This window comes from Anser cygnoides, chromosome 7, assembly GCF_040182565.1.
Source record: "Anser cygnoides isolate HZ-2024a breed goose chromosome 7, Taihu_goose_T2T_genome, whole genome shotgun sequence".
NCBI lineage: Eukaryota > Metazoa > Chordata > Aves > Anseriformes > Anatidae > Anser > Anser cygnoides.
The window spans coordinates 17316225-17338671 of record NC_089879.1 but is presented as its reverse complement, the minus strand read 5'-3'; the positions used below and the strand labels follow the sequence as shown (position 1 = coordinate 17338671).

The window sequence follows — 22447 nt, the reverse complement described above, 5'->3', positions numbered from 1 at the left end:
TCGTTGATAGTTTTGTCCCATAGTTTTTATATACCCAATAAAACTAAGATTCTGGTAATCATTAAAAAAAAAATGATAAATTGCTAAGTATTGACTCATATTATAACATCTTTAAAAAACATTATTCCTTGAAAGCTCCCTTAAAGATCTAGAGATGAACAACTGATGCACCCAGATCCATATTCTTTCTCTCTCACATAATTTTTCAGCCATTTTCATACCCATTCAGGCACTCAGAATGGCACCCTCCTCTCCTCCTTTCCTTATAGTCTGGAATAGTCTCTTCAGTCATCTCTAATTCTTTTTAAAAAACGTGTTTATGTTTACTGAAATAACCCGCTTTTTAATGTAATGCACAGATAAATGAGAACGTCTCTCTATCAAAGCAGAAAAGTATATGACTATTATTGTTACATGTACAGTCTTAGAAAATCAAAAAGCCTCAAAATACAATAGTTTTGTAAAGCTAGACTACTGTATTTCAGTCTCCTCCTTCCACGATAGCTGCTAATTCACAATCAACTCTTAATTATGCTTAATGACAGGAAAGACTATGTCTTTAGCTTGATCCACTGCCTTAATCTTACAAAACTCTATAATCAATTCCATATTATTAGAAGCCAATGAAATATCTGCTGTGCCCAGCTGATGAGTACACGTTATGCCCAAGTCTCCATTATCACATACCTACAGTTTTAATGAAACTTTTTAAGAATATGGGCTTTATTTAGTTGGTGATACTGAATGTGTATAGCCCCAAATCTTCATGAAAAAGAAAAAAAAATAGCAAAATACCTTCTTAATTATCTGTGTATACATGGCACAAGCTATAATTCAGCTTTAAATTCTGCTAGCACGGTAAAAATAATTAAAAAAATAATCTAAGAAGCTAAATCATCTCACATTATTTGAAGTATCTACAGGTAGATTTGCCTCTTCTACTCTTCTAAATCTGAAATAAATACTGAATCAAAGTTACATGCTATAAACTGGTACAAGTAACAGACTCGCATTTTTTTCTCACATACATCTGGTTTAGCAATATATTTATTATTACTTATATAAGGATACTATGCATCCTTAGAATACACAGAAAAAAATTCCTCTACCAGAAAAAGATTAGGGAAGTGTTAATCCCCTATTGCAACACTTCCAAGTTTGGAGCTATATACTTTTTAAAAACACAGGAAAAGTCCATCATTTCAAAGAAGGCTTCCCTTACTACCTTGTGGTAGTAAAAACAGAATTGGAAGAAACTTAGAATATTCTACCAAACTTATTTTGTAAACTCTTATTAGGCAGCCATTGTTGAAAATTTGAACTAAATGCATTCACTGTATCTGAAGCAGTGTTTCTTCAAATGGTTATAAAGAAGTAATAGATGCTGATACTAACAGGTAGGGAAGCGGATAATCCATAGGAATAGAACACAAGGAATAAAACATAGGAATATAGCACAACATTTCCTATAAACAAAGTCTCCATTCAGCCACATTTCGATGACCTAGAATGCACTGCCCAGAAGACCTGTAGATGCAATACAGGTATAATTTTCTCTCAATGTTATATAATTTTCTCTCATGTTTTCCTAAATCCAACAAAATTTCTTGCTTGTTTTTCAGTGTTTGATGCCACATTATTGTATTACCCCAACAAAGCAATTGATTGGATCTGTTCTTCACATGTGTATTAGCACCTTGTTAATTAAGAACACCAGGATGCTTTTCTTCCTAAGCAGAAAAAACTATTTATTTGCTCTGTTAACTCTGAAATATGCTCATTGCAGATGCATTAGGAGCATGGTCTCATTTCCCTCAGTTCTTTTCTGCCCCTCATTAAATAACTCATAATTATTTTAGAGTAATCTGGATTCATTCTGCAATGTAGCATGTAATCATAGTGATTCCATAATATTTTTCATTGGCATCTCTTATCCTTCTGTGGTTATTCATCATTTTTAACTTTGTTTTTTTTCAAGTCTAGTGCATCTACTCCACATGTTGAAAAGTTCTTTCACTCTTTCATTATTTTTTAATTATTTCATTTTTTCAACTATTTCTTAAACAATAGTAACCAGCCTTTCTATAGCAGCATCACAGAAATCATTTAAACTTCAGTGGCAATCTCCACCATGACTATCATCTTCCTATGCCACCTCTAGGGAAGTCTATGTATCTACACATCTATATATCTAAAGGTTGGAATTTTTTAGTGACAGGACTAGATGTCATATGAACTTCAATCTGTATGAAAGCTCCATCACAGTAAATCCTGCAGACAAACTACAACTTTAACAGATTACGAGAATTTTATTTCCCTGTGAATATTTTATTTCCCTCTGAATTTCTGTACAAACTTGAGAGCTGGAACAGCCCAAATTTTTTAGAATACAGATGAAATGTATTCAGAGAATATATTTGCCTTTGAAAGTGATTCCAGTTTGAGTTTACTTCACAGAGCATTCACAACTGACCTTTCTCCCAACATACTTTTGAAACAAGTCATTGAGTGTTCAAGCTCCTTGTGGCAGCCATCTCTATTAACACATAGGAAATAAACTGATGCTTGGAAACCCATGACAAGATAAAACAGGGGGAAATATATTACATCTGAATACCCTCCAGTAACTATGCCAGATCTAAGCCATAACCATGCTCTCTTAAACAAAGGCAGTTTCTGTTTTCTAGCCTCAAAAGTACAGGATTTGCCAGTTGCACGTTTGTGCTACTTACTATTCATGTAGTGTTTGACAGTAGCTTTAATCTGTGCTATCCATCTTCAGTGTCTCTACACTACTTACTACTACTATTTTTTTCCTATCATTCTTGATAGCAAACACCTTCTCCTGTGTAAGTCCTCTTTCCATGTCTCTTAGACTCTATTGAAGTCTAAATACTGTAATCAGTGTTAAAAAACAACAAACAAACAAACAAATTTACTGAAATACCCTGCAGATAAGAGCCAGGAAAAATGAATAGAATAGAATAGTACAGTTGGAAGGGACCTATAAAGATCATCCAGTCCAACTGCCTGACCTCTTCAGGGCTAACCAAAAGTTAAAGCATATTACTGAGGACATTGTCCAAGTGGTCCAAGTGCCCCCTGAACAGGCATGGGGCATCAACTACCTCGCTAGGAAGCCTGTTCCAGTGTTTGATCACCACCACATTTTTCCTAATATCCAGTCTGAACCTCCCCTGGCACAGCTGTATGCTGTTCCACTGTGTTGCTGTTCTGTCACTGGCAACCAGGGAGAAGAGACCAACACCTCCATCTCCACTTCCAATAATTTATATTAAGCAACATTAACCAACAGCAAATAGAAAGGTTTAAAAAATATATATTAGAAAATTTTCACAATATGTATATATCTCACCAGTGACAATATTTAAATTACTTACATCTAGAAAACAACAGTTTTGTAACAGTAAAAATATTTAAAGTAGAAGGGAACCATGTGATGTTTCCCAGCACCTACAGCTTGATCACGCACTCTAGTCAATGGCAGTTTGCAACTTCACTGAAGAGCAGGGCTTATGATGTTACTGGAATTTGAGCAGCAAATACCACTAGTAAAATTTACATTTCTAAGACCAGAATTTTCCCTACTTTTCACCAAAGCTCACTTTTTAAATAATATTTCAATAATTTAAAATTAATATTATTTTAATTAATAATTTATTTTATAATAGTACTCCAGTGCTCATTCAAAGCTTCCATAAAAATGTCAGCATTTATTCCATTAAATAAAAGCGAAGTTCCTCTGTATCACAAAATGGCAAGTTTTGATTGTTGTTTTGAACAAGTGTTACAAACAAGTGTTCCTCATTAATATATATCAGAAAAATGACTAAAAAGCATATTGCTATATGAAAAATCCTCTATATACTAGAATTGCTCATTTAAAAGAACAATGCCATGAAATTATTTTTTCCCATTATGTATCAGAAGCCCGTCATCTTAAAATTCATTCTGGCTCCCACATTATAAATACACCACAGCATTTCTATAGGAGATGCCAAAAAAAATCAGCAGGCACTCTCTGACTTTTGCCAACAAAAGCATGACTCTTTGCACAGGAATTTTCTTGCCATTTATAAACAAAGACATTTTGGAAGTTCACGCCTGTGATTCGCTGTGGCAACTGATACACTCCACCATAAGATAAAGCAGATTGCAAAAATAATCCACTGCACTAAACATTATATGAACTATGCACCATATATTCAGGAATTAATTAAAATATGAAAAATTATCCTGTAGCATTAATAGACAAAAAATGCAAGACTACAAAATTGCAAAGTCACAAACCTCTAACACTAAAAGATAATGTAGAATATTTTACCAAGTAACAACTTGGAAGTTAAACTTCACTTTGACATGGAATAATCTTAGTCAATTCTGACAAGACTTCTTCACCACTTATTTGCCCTTCCATCTTGTTGACTGTTTCAGTGGCAGAACACATGAAGGTCAGTCTCATCTGTACAGAAGTGTTCCAACCAACTACTCTGGCACCATGCCTCACCACAGCACACAGGAGCTTGAGCACTTCACCTTTTTCCCACTGCCCTCCCTACAGTGATTGCCGTAAGAGAAATACCACAGGGACCTGAGCTGGATCAGAAGCTTGATTTCCCCTCCAGCTATGCACCAGACACAGTATTTTCTAAAATACAGTAACTAGAGCTAAATTTTCTAGGCTCTGTCTAAAGACTGAATATTGCAGTTGCAATTTTTATTTATGTTCCTATAATAGAATTAGGTGAGAGAAGCCAACATATTTACAGTATCTTAGTTCCTGTATCTCAGTAACACGCAAGAAGCAGGAACACTTTGAAGCATGCTATATATTCGGTCTCTGATTCTTATTTGCCCAAGAAGCAGGAAGTTCACTGGGGGTTAATACATACTCTGCTCTATCTACTTAATTTTGTGCTGTCTTCTTGATGCTTGCACAATTTTCATCTTTTATTAAAGCATAAGAATGCATTGGATGACCAATTAAAAAAGCAGAAGTCAAGACTATATTTATTTCATTCCAATTCTACGATTTTTAAAACTGTTAATATTGCATGTGGTTCACATACACACAAACAAAAGAAACTGTTCCATTTTTCTGTAGCTGAAACCTGAGGTTTTATTCATCAGACTTTTTTTGTTGTTGTTTGGTTTTGGTTTGTTTTATTGTTTGTTTGTTTTTCTATTAAACTCATCAGGAGACCACCTTATGAAGAACAATTAAAAATTTTAGTAAACAGTTCAGGATTTGGCTCATGGAAATCTGTCATGCCAAACAACAATTCCTGTATAATAACATTCAAGACACACATAGTGGTTACATAAATAAATAAATAGTGCAGGTTAGTGTAGTTATATTATACAGAACACAGAAACTTCTAGTTTATAATACTTCTGTGCTGACTCCTAAGATCATGCTTAGTCTACAAAAGCCCAAAACAAATAAATAAAACTCCAGCTCCTGAACAAAATAATAAACTGACTGAAAGTATACCCAACACTGTCAGTATAAATACAAAGAAATACAAGGCTGTATTTTTTTTCTTCCTGTTTACTTTGCAACATGCAAGAAAAACTTAGATTGCAGGTTTCAAAATTCACCGAGCAAATCGGTCACATAACTCCTATCAAATTCAGTGGAAGTTATTTGGCTAAATTCCCTGGTCATCTTCATTTACACTTTAAAAAACTGTCTTTACAGATGAACTCTTCTCTGAGGGATATAAAAAAATAACTAACCCACAGGTAACAACCTTTATGAAAAGTAATTCAGAAGTTTGGTCTTACCTCATTAAATCTTGTCACAAGATCTTCTACAGCATTATGTTCACCATTTGGGGAAGAAAGGATAGTAGCAGATATGGAAGCTTTAATACATGGAAGCTTGCTTTGACATTCAGCATTACCCAAATCCCTGGTTAAAAAGCAGAGGTAGTCAATGGGTAAGACTTTGCGGTAGAGCTCCTGTTCCTGCTCAGTCAGAATGCTGGCAACCTCCTCTGGGAACTGAATGAGGTGCTGCAGGTCCACCAGCTCTTTGCTGATACCAGCCACATTGGAGGGAAGGACACTGGAGCTGGCCATAGATGTACACACTTGGCGTTCTAAAACAAAACAAATAAAAATTTTATTATGTTTCTCTTCCTTTAACTCCGACTGTGCTGCGCAAAAGTAAGACATCTTGTTCCTTTTGTTCTTGTAAACCATTCATTCATTTACTCAGCCATACTGTAATTTATAATTACTTTATATTTAAACAACCTAACACATTCTTTTAGTTGGGGTCTTTCCATATACATCTATAAAACTACACCTGGTATTAGCTAGACAGCTGGTAACTGGGGCTTCTGAGATTGTTGAGTTACCTGCCAAAATGTGCTTGCTTCTTGACTTATCCAAACACCTGATTCCATCATCTGCAGTCCTGCCAAAACTCCAAATAAAAGGATCGTCTTGGCAGGGTATGGCTCTGTTTCAACTCCATATTAGAGTCAGCAGTACAGAGGGATTTGAGGCCTAGACTGGGGCAGCAGGACTCTCTTGGCACAAGAAATAATGTATAATAATATAGCACAACCCACGTTGTTACTGCATTGCTTCACATTCCTCTTGCTGTAAGACACAACTCATCTGAACTCACTGCATTGCAAAACTAAATGTCTGAAGTTACAAAACATTTTTCATTCCTTTGGGAGAATGCATATATTTGGGAGTATGCATGTTTTATCCATTATTACAAAAGATTCATGGAAGTTTTTTTAATATCCTAGCAGCAATGTCCCTTGAAAAATAAAACTTTTCCTAAGAAGGAAGAAGCCAAGCTTTGTAAGACCATGTAGAAAGCCTGAAATATCAACACAATGATTCCAAAATAGTTAGTATGAGTCTTCCGACTAAATAAGTTTAGAATGGGTATTCTGAACAATAATTTTTCAAGAATTACTTAAATATATAAACAGTCATAGTAGTATATTCTGTACTCATCTTCCTTCCCAGGAAAAGCAGTTTATTTTTCTGTGTTGCTTCGTAAAATAGCTTTAAAAGGTTTTTTTGCACACATAATGGATTATACACTCCAGAAATATTTTTTTTTACCTTGATCTTTTATATATCAATAAACTCTCATTTTATACAGGGTGCAAATATCCTTTCTGTTCTCTAAATAAAAATGTTCATAATGACTGATTATGATCCATTCTCATATAACAAACAAAATACGCTACATGATGTTTCCCTTGTTACATTCATTTTACACAAACTCTATTATGAACCAGTGGGAAGTTAAAAAGAAAGAAAATTGCCTTTTCTTAAAATAGTTCACTAAAAGTCAAAAGATAAATTATAGCAGATCTAAATAAAGCCTTCGGGCTAACAAAACCAGTTGAGAAACTTCCAAGTACTAAAAAGCTTCTGAAAGAGCCAAGGAATAATCGTTTCTGTGTCTAGACTGGCAAGGAAAAAGGTAATGGACTTAATTTGCAACAAGCAATATTGTGGTTAGATAGTGGGGAACAGGTGCAACTTCAAGGACACTTAAGTATTGCTGTACAGTATCTGCAGATATCAAGAAATCTGTCAGTGAAACTCCTACAAAGTCCATGGAAGAAACTGCTGCAGCAGGAGTGCAGCTGATATCCAAGGAAAGGATCACAAGCCAAGCACGATTATAAAGGCTCATAGCTCATGGCTGAAGTGTGGATAGAAATGAACAACTGGAAATATAATATAATTTCTGTTGACTATTTCTACAGCTATAAATATTTCTTTCATTCACATCCTAGCACATTTTCATCGTTGATACACATAACTCTCCCGAGTCTGATATTTTATCTGTCCTCATTCCATTTTTCTGCACTGTCACAGAAAATCCAGGATTCTCACTCTCAGCTTCCCCACCCTCCCATCCATAACTTACACACTGCACAAAAGTCTCCTCCTACTTTTTCTTTCTCTCCCTCTATTTGCCTGCACTAATCTAGCCTTTTTTTCTGGACTATTTCTTTGTCTCTTTCTCCTGTATATGACTTTTGTCATTTTTCATGCCAGCAATTGATGTGCATTGCTCTGTCTGCTAGTTTTTGCCGTGAAACCCCCTGTGCTGTCCTATTCACAAGTCCTCGAGCTTTGTGTTGTCACTTTATGTTCTCCAGGAAACAATCTTGTGGTGCTTCAGAGACAAGGTTCTTGGATTAACTCACAGAATAGAACCGCTTTCAGGCCAAAATCACAGTATATTTTGTTAGAGTTAAGGCAGATACAATCCTCAGTAAAATTACCTGCTGCAGCAGCAAGTTGTATTATTCTTTGTGCGCTGCCACATCAAGTTAATGCTAAAGCTAGCAGAAGAAAATGAGAAGGACCCTGAGTATTCATTTGCAAGCTGTCTAATGCTGGAATTGATATCTTTGTTTATCCTTTTGATAAACAACCGAAGCACATAATCTTTTAAATAGCAAACACTGCTGCCATTAATCAAAACAAGATAACCTAGCATTAAAAAAGGGCTCATGGGTTGACTTAATCACTGCTGATACACATGGGGGGAAAGTGCCTCATCTTCTCTATAAAAAGAATAAATTATTTAAGAATGAGAGAAAAATGCAGAATGTCTGATTTTGAGGTATTATTCAGCCTAGGCACATCATAGACTCTTGAAAAAACACTGTCTCAAGAATCGTTCTTTTTATTATAAGAATCTTTTTATAAGATTTTAGTAAGGAGCTCTATCAACAGATTAGCTTCAGACTAACTCAACCTTTATTATTATAAAACCTAGAATTTCCATACATCCTGGATATGTGCAGGCTCTATAAAAGCTATGGTGAATAAACAAATTTCAAGTATGCACGTATGTAAAAACTGTGTGTGTGTGTGTACATGTATACACAAAGTTTCAAGACAGTCTTGAAGACCTGATTTTTACTGGTGTTTTCACTTCATTGAACTCTTATGTTTGTGTTTGATATATTAGCAAGAGATTGATTTGGGATTTGTTGAATATGAAAAACAGGGAGTTCATTTTAACAAAAAATGAAAAGAAGATTTCATAAATAAAAACAAAAATTCCTGTTAGAAGGCTAGTATTATCTGTAATCTTTCCTATCATTTTTCGACATTTTTACTAAAAGCAACAGTTACGTGACATACGTGACACTACCTAACAACAAAAGCAAAATCATATATTTACCACGTTACTCGTAAAGCTAAAATGTGCTTGTTTGTTAAATTTTATTTCATCATGCACCCAGATGATTTATTAATACACAACATTATAAATGTTGGGCTGCTGCCATAAGTTTTCCCTTAGCAGAAATTCAGTACTGGCTTTGAGCAAATAAGTGGCATTTTTAGAGATACAGAAGGAAAATAAATATAGCACTGACTGTGATCACACCAATGTCAGAAGTGCTAATCCTGCTCAAAATTACAGTTGCAAACCCTGCAGTTTGTACTTTGATAATATCACATCACTTTCCATGTGAGTTCTGACCAAGTATGGGCAGTGGTACAGAATTGCTTTCATCCAAACTTGAACACCACAGCTCTTAAATCTGACACTTGCAGGATTGCGTTATGCATCACTACAGCGAGAGTATACCCAGGGAAAAGCTATATTAAAAGGTAATGTGTACTACAATGGTAAACATCTACATCATTAAAAAAAATATACATATTCCTATTGTACCAATATTTTGCAATATGTGTCTCTTAATGGAAGCCTTTTCAACAAACAATGCTACAGACATCATCCGAACTGTTCCTGTGCTTTAAGAGAACACGCAGTATGTTTTCAATGAAAAAATAAAAGCAGACCACAGAAAAACTGAAGAGCCAAAGGCGAACAACTGTCAATATAAATAATATTGAAACATTCTGTTCAAAAAAGAGCAAAAATACAATTAAAAACTCTCCAGCAGAATACCCTTAGATATGTAGCACATGACAGTTTAATTGAACAACAGCTTCAGATACAGATCAGCATAACCGGGACAGTGTTACTTTGGTGTCCCTCAGCTGCAATGTATCGCAGTACCATAACAACCAAACCAACAAGCTTTTATTAATTTCCTGTTCTTCTTCTGTATAATTAAAAACATATCTCTATCTTTTAATGAACATGAATTCCCTGTTATCAACATCGAATGCAAACAACCCACTCCGATATCAAAGAGCCTGATATTAAACTCGGTGGGAAGCTTGCCACAGAACAGGATCAAGTGCAAATTTAATTTCACTGTAGAAGTAACTGAAATCAATAGACCCCATTTCTTCTTCAAATTTACATATGAGTCATGTAATCAAAGAATCGAAAACCTACATGTTCTCTCTCCATATCCCTAAATCTAGCAATATGAGTTACCTCTTAAAACTGTGTATCAGCATGCAATTTAAATCATTAGCAGGGGAGCTCTGTAACTACAGGACACTCGTGTTAAATAAAATCGTTGTTCAGTATGACCTGAGCATCAGTAAACAGAAGATAATACTCTGAGCAAAGGGAGATCCCACATGGCTATTTGAAGAAGAGAGAATGAATTTAGCTAGGGTCGGCAGAGAAAATAATCTTTCATTAGGACAAGTGATATCACAGGCATACTCCAGATGCACAAGATCTTTTTCAGGTTCGGAACAGAAAGAACAAACTCCATAGCTAGTTTGAGAATACCTACTCTGAGTTTAATTTGATCATGGTAATAACAAGATAATTGGAAAAGGTGATTTCCAGTGCAGCAGCGGTGAGGTCACAACAGGCTAGGTGAAAAGAACATTAGTTTCCACCGAAAAAAGGGAAGAAGAAAAAGATGGATATCAGCTATAGAAAACAATTTTCCTAGAAATTTTTGAAAACCAGACTGAACTGTACTCTCTTCCTAAATCTTTCGCAGTTACAGCATAAGTAAAACAAAACCCCAGAAAAAAACTGAGGAGTATTGGTAGAGATATAATCTGCCTGTATCAATTCTGACTGAAAACACATTTAAGTTGACTAAACAAATGGCTTATTAGCACAGGTGAGACATGTATACGCCTGGGAAAGAATAATTGTTTTTTTCCACAAAAGGTATGCGTAAATACTCTCACGGGGCAAAACCTATGCACAGAGAAACATTAATTCAAATTCTAAAGTTGATTAAAGAAAACCAGTATGAAGGCTTTATTAATATTGAACTTTAAATTAACAGGTACATAACAATCCTTACACTTTTCAAAAGTTCCTACTGACAAGCATGAACTTGAAAATCCATTTAAACTGTGTTTATGGTTGGATTCAGAAGATCTTGGCTTTAACCTATGTATATATATGCACAACAACTCAATACATAGAAGGAATTTGAAGTGAAGTAGCACCATGAGCTCACTTCACCTGAGCCTGCCATGCCTGCCTCCAACACCCAAAGCGGACAGCAACAAGGCACCTTGTGTAATTACATCTACACTGCTGCTCAGATATCTGGCAGTGTATCCCAGAGATTTTACCACTCCACTAGCTTGAGTCATTGACAGAAATATTTTGCATTGTACCAAAGAAGAATTTGGCAGTTTCTCTCTGAATTTCCATATACTGTCAACACGTTTGACTAACCATTTCCAGCTCCACATGGCTGGTACTGGTTACAGCTGATAGAAACAATCCCAGGCCTATCCATAAGAAATGGATGAGTTGGTTTTGCTTCCGGCTGCATTTGCACTGGAGGGGAAAAAAAAAAAAAAAAAAAAAAGAGGACATAGGTAGCGGCATTTTAACGGTATATTTTACTCTGCAAAAGCAGTAACAGTTCCCAGAGCAGAAGTCCTGTTTTGTTCTGATTTCCTAATTCCTTCCCAGTTCGAGGCAACTAGCGAAATGCTGGGACTGCATCCTCCAACAGACACATGAGGATGACTAGCAACGCCTCCAAAATATCTGCATAAGAATCAGTGTGATATTGTGGTTTAACCCAGACAGCAAACATTTCTACTGTGCCTGAAATAACAGGCTCTGAAGGCAGTACCTTAAAAAATGACCCTAGGGCTACCACTGAAGCAAATGGATACCTCAGCTACAAAGGGCACTGGGTCTTATGCAAGGTTTGGCTGAACACAAGGGCTTGTTCACAGACATTAAGGAGAGATGAATCAGCAGTGTGTATTGCCAGAAGTCTGAGGAGACCCGCCATCTACATGTTCAGTCAGAAAGCACCCTTACTGCTCCCACTCTGCATGTTTGGCAATGGGCCACCCAAGCCCTGCTATTTTAGGGGACCTTTACCTCTTGCTGTAGCTCATGAAACTATATCCTGATTTCAAAACACCTGCCAGAAGAAAGTTTGATTACAATTTTGGTAGATAGGCAGTGAGTGTGCGTTCAGCTAGTTGAAAATTTGATCCAAAAAGCTGTTTGACACAACATGGCACACTGCACCTCACACTGCAACAGCAGACTCAAGGTTTTATTGTTTCAGAGGTAACTACAATCATGAAGGCTGGATTAATTCATAAAGATATTTTTGAGTCCTGCTCTCTCCCTTATTCTCATCTCAGATATACCACTGTATTCTAAATTCTTTCTTTCTTTCTTTCTTTCTTTCTTTCTTTCTTTCTTTCTTTCTTTCTTTCTTTCTTTCCTTCCTTCCTTCCTTCCTTCCTTCCTTAATCTCCTGATACTCATTTCTTCTTTGGCAGTCCAGGTACCCATACCACACACAACTAAGATTGCCATCCACTGCACAGAGCAGGTCACGCTCAAGCACACCATCGATACGCTTGAGTGACTTGCTCAGTCCAGCTATGATATAACATCCTAAGAAGAACAGAGCACACTATACTGCTTTTTGCCCACAGAAATAAATAAATAAATAAATAAATAAATAAATAAAATCCCCTTTTAAAATTATGTGCCGTGCCAGTCTACAGGTCAATACACCTTTATTTCATTTCTATTTAAAAATAACTTCTAGCCACCTTGCCAGATGACATCCCTAAAGTGGCAAAGATTTCAGATTTCTCTACTTTGAAATAACATTAAATCAACATTTTTAGAGGTGTTTTAAGGACCAGAGGAAGGATAAGAGAATTCAGTTTCCTCATCAGATTAAGAATAGAATTTTAACTTCATTTCAGGCTAGTGAACCCAGCATTGGACATATCCAACTTAAACATAAAATTTTTCAAGCCACTTGTGGAATTACATCTGTTTATAAAAGGAGATTGCATCTTGACAGCATATAAGGTAACGGGAAGGGACAGGAAGCTTCACAAACGACTGATTGAAGTCTGTGTTCTTACTCTATGAAAAATTCTCAAAGACAGAAGATGAACAAGACACTCAACAAGACGGTCAACTAAGGGGCAGGGCTTTGCCAACAGGTTCAGCTGGTTCCTAACTTTCTCATTGCTCCATCACAGTATTAACAGAAAAGAGCAGGAAGTCAAATATTCCTGTTTCAAAGAGGTATTTTTCTTCAATATATTAATTGGAATTCATAAGCCATGCTGTCTGGGGCATTATTTGAGTGCTAGCAACAACATAACTCTTTATCATTCTCAGCGTCATGGGTTACAAGAACAAGTAGTGTGTACAAATACAAAGTTCATATTTAGCTGAACATTAATGTCAATAAATAAAAACCCTGTAAATTTCACAATGAAAATGAAATATGATTTGTATGTTGAAGGATGTTGTGCACACACAAATCTGAAATCTAGTTGGGATCAACAATTGTGGACAGACAGTTGTGGGATGGAAGACGAACTTGTGGAGTATTGTTCTTTTGTTGTTTTTTTTTTTGTTTGTTTTTTGTTTTGTTTTGGTTTGGTTTTTCTTTTTTAGCTTCCACAAGATATTAAAGCTAAAGGCATTTCTTTGCACTGACTATTCCTAACAAAATAATTTTATTGGGCATAATATCTGAATTCTTTCTAATTATACTGATATTTCATCTACCATAACAACAGTAAAGATGAACATATATACCTACTTAACTATGTCTGTGGCAATGGCTTTATTGTCACTTTTTATCCAGGCTACTTAGGAGGACCATCTCTACTTCCAGTGCTAACCTGAACTCCTGTGTCTTTGAATTTTAAAATCTCATTGCGAATCAGAAATTGTGGGTGGGTTGAAGCAATTGTGCCCATTCAGCTGAATTCTTTCTACAGGTAGATACAGAAGTCTAATCTTCTGGTAACCTGAGATAAGACTGCAGTGTCAGATTTGCACAACAATAAATATCTGTCCCACTGTTCCACATTGCTGCCTCAAATCATGTAGTAATAGCTATTACTTTGAAGAATCTCTCCAGCAAATTAGGGTGCTCCATGCTCAGATTATGTCTGCTCTGAGTGGAAAGAAATCATAGGTATGCTGCCAGACTTCTTGTTGAACTATTTCTGGTTTTTCATTATTTTCCTACAGTAAAATCTCATCTAATGAATCCTCTCCTCTGCCAATCCTCTGGAGATCTTTTCAGTGATATTCTACTTTCACATACATTTCACAAATCTTTCTGCTAAAAGCTGGCACATTAGTAGTCCATCAGAATCTTGACTTGGGCTTCTGGCAATCTAGCAACACACTAGCAGGACAGTTCTGTATGCAGCATCTGTATTCATGTTTTCAAGAGCTTTAAAAGTACTAGATATAAATACATTGTACCACATGGAATGTTAAGTTCAAATGCTAAATAAACGTATATATAAATTACTAGATAAGTTCCAGCACCTACGAAAGAAACAGTCAGAAAGGATGATTTATGAGTTGACTTTGGAAGAAAAGTGTTCTAGAAAAAGAACTGTACAATTCTCATTGCAAAATGAACAAGTTTATGCCTGAGTTAAAGCAGAACCCATTCTTTAACATTTGTCCACAAAAATTGATACAAAATACTTCCAAAATCAAAGAAGAGTTTCTGTGCACTGACAGAAAAAAATTAAAATAAAACACACACAGCTCTGAGTTAACTCTGCAATAGAGAAATACCCAGTGGTTAAAGGCAGCACCAGAAGTTCAGATCAGGTTTCAATATTTGTATATTTTGCTCAAGAAGGATGAAAATTAAATTTATTTTATTTTTTTCCACAAATATTTTTTCAGTTTTAAGAATCAAACAAATCTGTTATGAATCAGTGAGAACAGGGGAAAAGTTAAATAAAAATATATTTTCACAGTACATGTATACCTGTGGAAAACAAGGACGTAAACATATCATGTATATAAACTCAGATACCCATTAAAGCTGAGGCACATCATCTCAAATTTTCACATTTTCCTTTTTAAATTATTATAGACTATACGAAGTGTAGTTGCAGTAAGCCATAGCACTCACAACCTAAATGACTGTAAAACCACAACATTTCACATTTGAAACATTTTCAATGTTTCAAAGCCACAGCCTTGAAACATTCCTCTCTAGCCTGAGGGCACTGGCCTTCCACACTGCCTATCCCTGTATTTAGTTAATGAGCTGCTGCAGTTTGCTCCTCAGCTGCACAACTTTTATCAGCTGTCACAAACACGACCCCAATTTGCGTTCTTGCCTTCAAAAAAGGTCCTCAGAAATACATTTCAGAACAAGCATCCTTCTCCTTACTTTGGTCTCACCCTGAATGCCAAGCTATGCATGACAACAGACACTTTAAAGATATGGGGGAAAGACAGGCATCTTTTCCCACCTTGTCCAGCTACCCAAATACTGCAGAGAATAAGAAATCCTAAGTTCAAGGAACTATTTCAATTAAAATTGTTTCACTGTCGATCATTAAAATCATGATTAAAACCAACCCTAAATACAGTCCTTTAAGGTAAAAATGATAAAGGCGCTCACTATAGCTTCAGTATCATACCGAGCGAAGCAAACAGCAAAACTGCAGTGATATTTTTACATCAGTGTATTTACAAGTGCATTTACAAGATGAAGACTTAGATGTCAAATGGAGGAATTGATTTTAATGATAATTGTGTCAAGGAATAACATAAGAATTAAGTAAGATCGAATACATGTAGTCTTAATGATTAATTAATCTTTCCTCTTGAATCATCATATAAAAGATAATCTGGTGCGTGAGAAATGCTACCAGAGCTTCCACATAAACCAAAAGGGGCAAATCTGCTGTATGAGATATTTTGCTTGCTATTATTTCTGATTATTGGAATAAAACGAATCCAAGTCACATCCAGTAAAAACAACACTAGATTAAACATTCCAGATTTAAACCCTGAAGCTTAGCAGTGAAAGAATTTTAAAGGAATGTAAAGGCGCTTGAAAAATGTTTGATCAATTCAGAGGTTTCATCATTCTGGCTGGCTCTCGGAAGTTACTTAAACTGAATCTGATTATAACACTAGGTCAAGTTCTGTCCTCTACGTAATTATTTCACAGAGAAGGGACAAAGAATAGAACCCCTAACAGAAAATACTGTTAACATTGTGTTCAAAGTATCTTTGTGTGATTTGCTAAGGAACCATGTTCACTCTTTTATATTGCATTTTATCTGACACAAATTCAACTTTTCATCCTTGTAGCTGTAGTAGAAATGCTCCGACATACACCTTCGCCACTTTGTTTTGGGAAGAATTCTCTTACTAATTTACCGTGTGATCTGAACATTCCACAAGGAGAATACTTATGAATATGAGAGTTAATGCATAAGCTATAATTTAATTTGATATCCAAGACTTTTACATTGCAAATGAATATAAAATCCAGGAAATCTTTTCTGTATTAAAATAATAAATAAATAAATAAATAAAAAACTTACAGAATAAATGTCCTAAGACATTAAACATGCCTAATAGTTAAGGTAGTGTAATATACTAAGGTATAAGTCAAAAAAATGTATTAGAATATTACTCAACTATTGTGAAAATAATTTCATTTTACAAGTCAGCAGTGGGCAGCAGGAAAAAACTACTAAAACCAGTATGGTCTTTCAAATTGCTGTTATAAAAAGTACCAGGATTTAGAAAGATTCCTAAAAAAAAGAGTTAATAATAGTGAATTCTGTATTGCTATACAGATATATTTATTACAATGCAGTAATTCCACTCCTTATTTCAAAATTCACTATATAAAGGAAAATTTAAAAGGACTCTCATCCATGACTAAATGAAGGAACCAAGGATACATACTTTTAAACAAGATACCAAAAAGTGAAGAAGAATGATGAACTGAAAATAAATTGGTGGGTTTCACAACAGTGTGAAGAGCAGATACTACTCTTAAACAACATTCATTTAGCACTTGCACTTCATTATTAAAGAAATAGCATACAGGTACTTTGAAATTTTAAGAGTATTCACTAGACTTGGTCAAAAAGAGAGGACATTGGTTTAGATGTGAAAATGAATACACAATTAGCAGACATGAAAACCCATAGAAACTTCAGTCATTAGTGACCCAGTCAATAACATGGCGGCAGCCACAATATTTCCTGGGAATGCTGTGTGGTAGGTGGATGGCTCTTCTTACACATTCTGCTGTGCACTCGAAGGATGGCCAGCTACCTCTACCTCCACACACCAGAGCTGTGCTACACTCAAAATAATATTTTACCTATTTAGAGTGTGTAAAAACACAGAAGAAAAATAAGAGCCCATGTAATTTCTGTAATCCTTCCATAAATTCATAGATAAATACAAATACAACATTTTATATTTGGATTAAAAGAAATTAAGGCAAGCTATATTCCATTTACATTTTTTTTTTTCTTGGAGTTAAGTGTGGATTATCTTCAAAGCTAGTATTAATAGAGGCACATCTGTAAACTACTGTAAAACCAATTTTGGAATATACAGGCAGAGTCTCATTGAGTTAAGCACGTGTGTTTTAAAGGAAAATACTTGGAGGCAGTATAAAAGGTACTTTGGCTTAAAAATGATTTTAACAACTGATAAATGTCTTCAACATTTATTGGCTGGGAAGGAGAGACATAATAAAAACAATAAAAAAGGATATAAAATGAAGACAAGGAATTAGAAACAGGTTTTACTCTTTCCCTGAGAAATATATCACAGGCTAAGTTCTACGAGTGCTCTCAGGTCAAAAAGTTTGTTACTTTACAAGTGTCTTACAAGAAACGTTTAAAAATATGATGGTCATGTAACACATTTCTTCCATGTACATTCTGTACTATCAAAGATCCAAGCAGTTTGAAACGTACACTAGCTGAAAGCTCTGGGAGCTTAATGAGTCTCTGCCAACCCAGGTAGTCAAAGAGACACGGAGAGTATCTCACATATAAAACTCCAACATACACAAAGGGATCAGTACAGAAAAAGAACAGGTGGTTTTCCTAACACGGTTATTGTTTACTTTGGGTGTATCAGTGTACGTTCTTTCTTTTTTCCCTCAGACACAGTCTTTCCTCCAAGCTCACTGGCAAATATGTAATATCTATTAAAATTAGATTACTGTACATTTACAAATAATGTCAAATTAGTTTTTTTATTATTATTATTTGTTTTGTTCTTTTTTTACCATGTAGGGTTAAACTGTAACACAGAAATCCAGCCAGAGAAAAGGAAAGCATGTAACTACACATGAATAAAATCTACTTTTTGCCATAGTGTTGTTTCAGAAGGGAAGTAATTCAGCTCTCTTGCTTGTGCAGATTACTTCCCCATCTAACCTGGGAAAAGCAAAACCAATCTCTCTGACTAGAATAGCAGCAATTCTCTTAGTTATCCCTGTCTCACATTTCTTCCTAAACTGCAGTTTGAATGCATGTTTCCAGTGTAGAACAGTTACTACTTGGTAAAGAATGTAGCTCCCATAACTAACACTAAGAACAAGATTGCGTAATATGTTTACACAAATGATAGAAGCTATTAAAAAACTTCTTCCTTTTAGAATGCAACTTCCAAATTTTAAAAGGGAATTTTAGAAGGTATCTTTTAATGCAAAAAATCTAATTAAACCAATTACCAGAAAACTTTCAAACAAGTTGTAACAGCAGGCATCCTTGGCAAGTTCGTTTTCCCATATGAGGAAGATGACAGGAAGCTAAGGGAAATTAATATACTATTTTTATAAAAGAGTAACATGATTTTACAACTTCCCACCACAGTATGTCATATTTGTGATGTTATATCATGCTAGTATTTGTTTTAAGAAAGTATTGCTACTAGCAAGCTTTTCTTAGCAAGCTTTCTGGAATCACCAGGGCTGTGCCAGGAGCCCAGTTTAAGGAATGCTGGGAGGCATTTTAAAAGAAAAGAGAGAAAATCAGCAAAGCCTGTGTTCTGGTCAGATCAATATGATCAGAGTCCTTCCACTGACATACAGAACACACGAAATTCACGGTCACTTTGTTTCAGTGGTTATACCAGTGACCGAAGGACCTCGCCACTCCAGTAGGAACCATGACTGCAGTACAGTCCAGACACAGACAGGTGAGCCACCCAGGTACTCATGAATTTTACCAAAGACAAACTAGAATTTAGTGTAAATTGTAAAATTATATATAAGGAGCAGTCTAGCTGGGTTAAGAAGTAATTCTCTGAGCCAGTTACTTGCTGGATCAAAGGCAGCTAGTCTGACATGAGCTCAGTAAGTATACACTATAAAAATGTTACTGTAAAATGACCATAATACAAATCTGACAGATATTAGTCATGAAACAAACGGCAAAGAGGAGTCATAGAAATCAAATAATGATATAAGGTAATTTAATTTAGCCTAGATGAACTTTTGTCAAGGACGGCTACATGTAATGAAATCAATCCTGAGATGACATTGAGGGAGGGAATCATTCTTAAAATTGTATTAACTCAAATATAAAAATATACTGCATGAAATCCTGACTCCACTGATGTCATTGGCAATTTTGCCAGCAACTGACAGGGCCAAGATAGCACCTTGTGAATATTTTCCTCATGGAAACCTATATTGCAGAAACTCCTCTAATTCTAGTTATTTGCCTGTGTGTTTTAGCAACAGATTCTCATATTCAACAAGTCCATCTATGACAGAAAGATTATTTTTAAGATACTTTTCTTGACAGTACAGCCAATAGGTGTAGAAATAGAAAGACAGTAAACATTAAGAAAATGCATTATTATTTGTGAATATATAACTAGTCAAAATTATTTCTCTATTTGTGAAATTATTACTTGCATTCTGTATGAAGTTAAATCTCTCTGAAGTTAAAATACTTTTTTGGGGGGAGAAGTAATTAGTATTCCAAACACAATAAAGAAAGAAAGAAATTGCCTAATCAAAAATTAGATTCTATAAAATCCTAGTTATTTTACTTCAGAATTGCATTTGGTTTGTACATCCACATGCCATATATAATGCCATATTCTACACTCTTTAAATCTTTCTGTACATCTTTCTTGATGAGCTAGTGAAATGTCAAAAGCAATTCACCTGTAAATACATCAGCAAATGCTAGGGCTTCTTTTAAACTCCGTAGAATACAATGGTGTGACCTAAAATTAAACTTGCTAGAAATTTTCAAAACTTTTGCTACTCCTACAATAAAAGATAAATCTCACTAAGTGAAAAGTGCAGCTGTATGAACAAACTAGAACATTTTAATATAATCCATAAAGGTACCAGAGAGCAAAGAACTTAGTGACAGAATAAATGTACCACAGCTCTGTACCAATTTATAAATTTCCACTTAACAAAATACTCAAGTTCATGCAGATTATAGCAATCAACAACAAATGCAAAAGATTTTCAGCTGCTCTTAATATATGTAAGTAGATGTATTCACTCATATAATGCACTCATAATGGAGAGCAGACCATGAACCACCAAATAAGTATTTTGAATACTGTTTCTGTAATTACTTAACATTCAGATCCAGTAATTTAAGTAATTTCTTTAGTTTAATTATTTATAGATCTACATATCAGTACATAAAAGTTGATTTGCAAATTTATTAGGAGAATCAGCAACAACATGTCTTAAGCTGAATTCTTGGTTGACTTAGAGTACGTGGCATGGGCCCAGATCTGAGGGAATGTTACAGATTTCCTGAAAAATTACAGCAAATATCTTAATCTCTCAATTTGATATTTCTTCTTTTTAAGAATAAATTTCTTAATAAGATCCAGCAGTTAGATACACTGCAATTTTTATTTTTATATTTATTTATTTATTTACCATTTGTTAATAGCCTATTTGGCTTATGAAATTTCCATTCAGTTCTTACTAGCTGTCTCAATTCAGTTTATTCCACATCATGATTTAACTAGGCTAACAGTCACAGAACAACTATGTTGTCTGCTGAAATTCACTGAGGCACTCAGAAGCCTCAGTTCTAAAGTTCTAAAGTATGCTTTCATCTCGATGGAAATGCCAGTGTGCTTAACAAACTGTGAAGTCCAGAGAAGAATCTATAGTCCTGAGACAGTGAAAATATGATGTAGCTTAATGAAAAACACTCAACAAAATCACAAGAACTGATGAGATTTCAGAGCTGAAAAGCTTTTGTTTCTTTCCTTTGGATGTATGTAAATTACAGAGTGGATGAGCCTGTCTGATTTAACCTTGGAACTGAAATCTGTTCAGTGGCTCAGAAGTTTAAGCCATGGAAGGATTAGTGAAATTCAGCAAACTGCAGAGAACAGGACTGGCACATGTCTGGAAGCTGAGAGTGAAAACAACAGACTACATAAAGCATTAAACAAACCTTTACTTTGTAACAGAAATTTCAACACCTACAGCTTGCCTCAATATCACTTATTTCATACTACCTTAAATATAAAAGCTTCAAATACTATTTATCTAAGACTTTTTACAGCCTCAGTAGTTATCTCTATTTCTGCTAGGCTATAAGTAATTATTTTCTTTATCTTTTTTTTTGTTGTTTGGTGCATGTCACTGGGGAATTAGGGTAAACTGACTTGGGAACGATACGGTTATAAAAGATTGCGTTCAAGGAAATGGACCGTGAGTATATATATTCTACTGTTGACAATTGTTGTAAAAATGAAAGTATTTACTCAATTTTTTTTTCCCCAGGATTAATATGCTTACTACACAAAAGCTCTTCTAAACAGTCACATTATTTAACTAATGAATTGCGTCTTTGTCACTAGCTTTTAGCAGATTATACCGGAAAAGGTGCTTGACATCCTTTTCTAACATGAAAACATAAAAAATTAATTATTTTGATATCTGAAAACAACCCCCAAATCTGAGATGACTTCCTCAGATTTTGAGGCATCTCTTAATGTGAAGTGAAACTAATTCCTTCTCTAGAAGTACCTAATAAAAATTAACATTTGTCCATTTTTGTCTTCCTTGTGGCATCACCGCTATCTGTGGCGTGGTTAAAGTTTAAAGTAGAGTTAGGGCCAAGTTTGACAACCATATTGTTCGCATAGTAGGAAAACAAAACACCTCAGCCTTGCTTTGAGCTGAGGGTTGGACTAAATAGGTTGGACTAAATAACCTGCACAGTCCTTTCCAGCCTGAATGACTCCATGACACTA

General features: G+C 35.1%; 1 protein-coding gene across 10 annotated transcripts in view; it reads right to left on the bottom strand.

Moving 5' to 3' along the window:
* The window catches only part of PLCE1 (phospholipase C epsilon 1), a 157987-nt gene that overhangs the window by 52262 nt on the left and 83278 nt on the right, over positions 1 to 22447 (bottom strand). For all 10 annotated transcript variants that reach the window (XM_067000774.1, XM_067000773.1, XM_067000776.1 and 7 more), the window contains one exon: positions 5809 to 6125. In XM_067000774.1, the coding sequence (XP_066856875.1) occupies positions 5809 to 6125 (317 nt within the window). The remainder of the gene's footprint in view (positions 1 to 5808; positions 6126 to 22447) is intronic.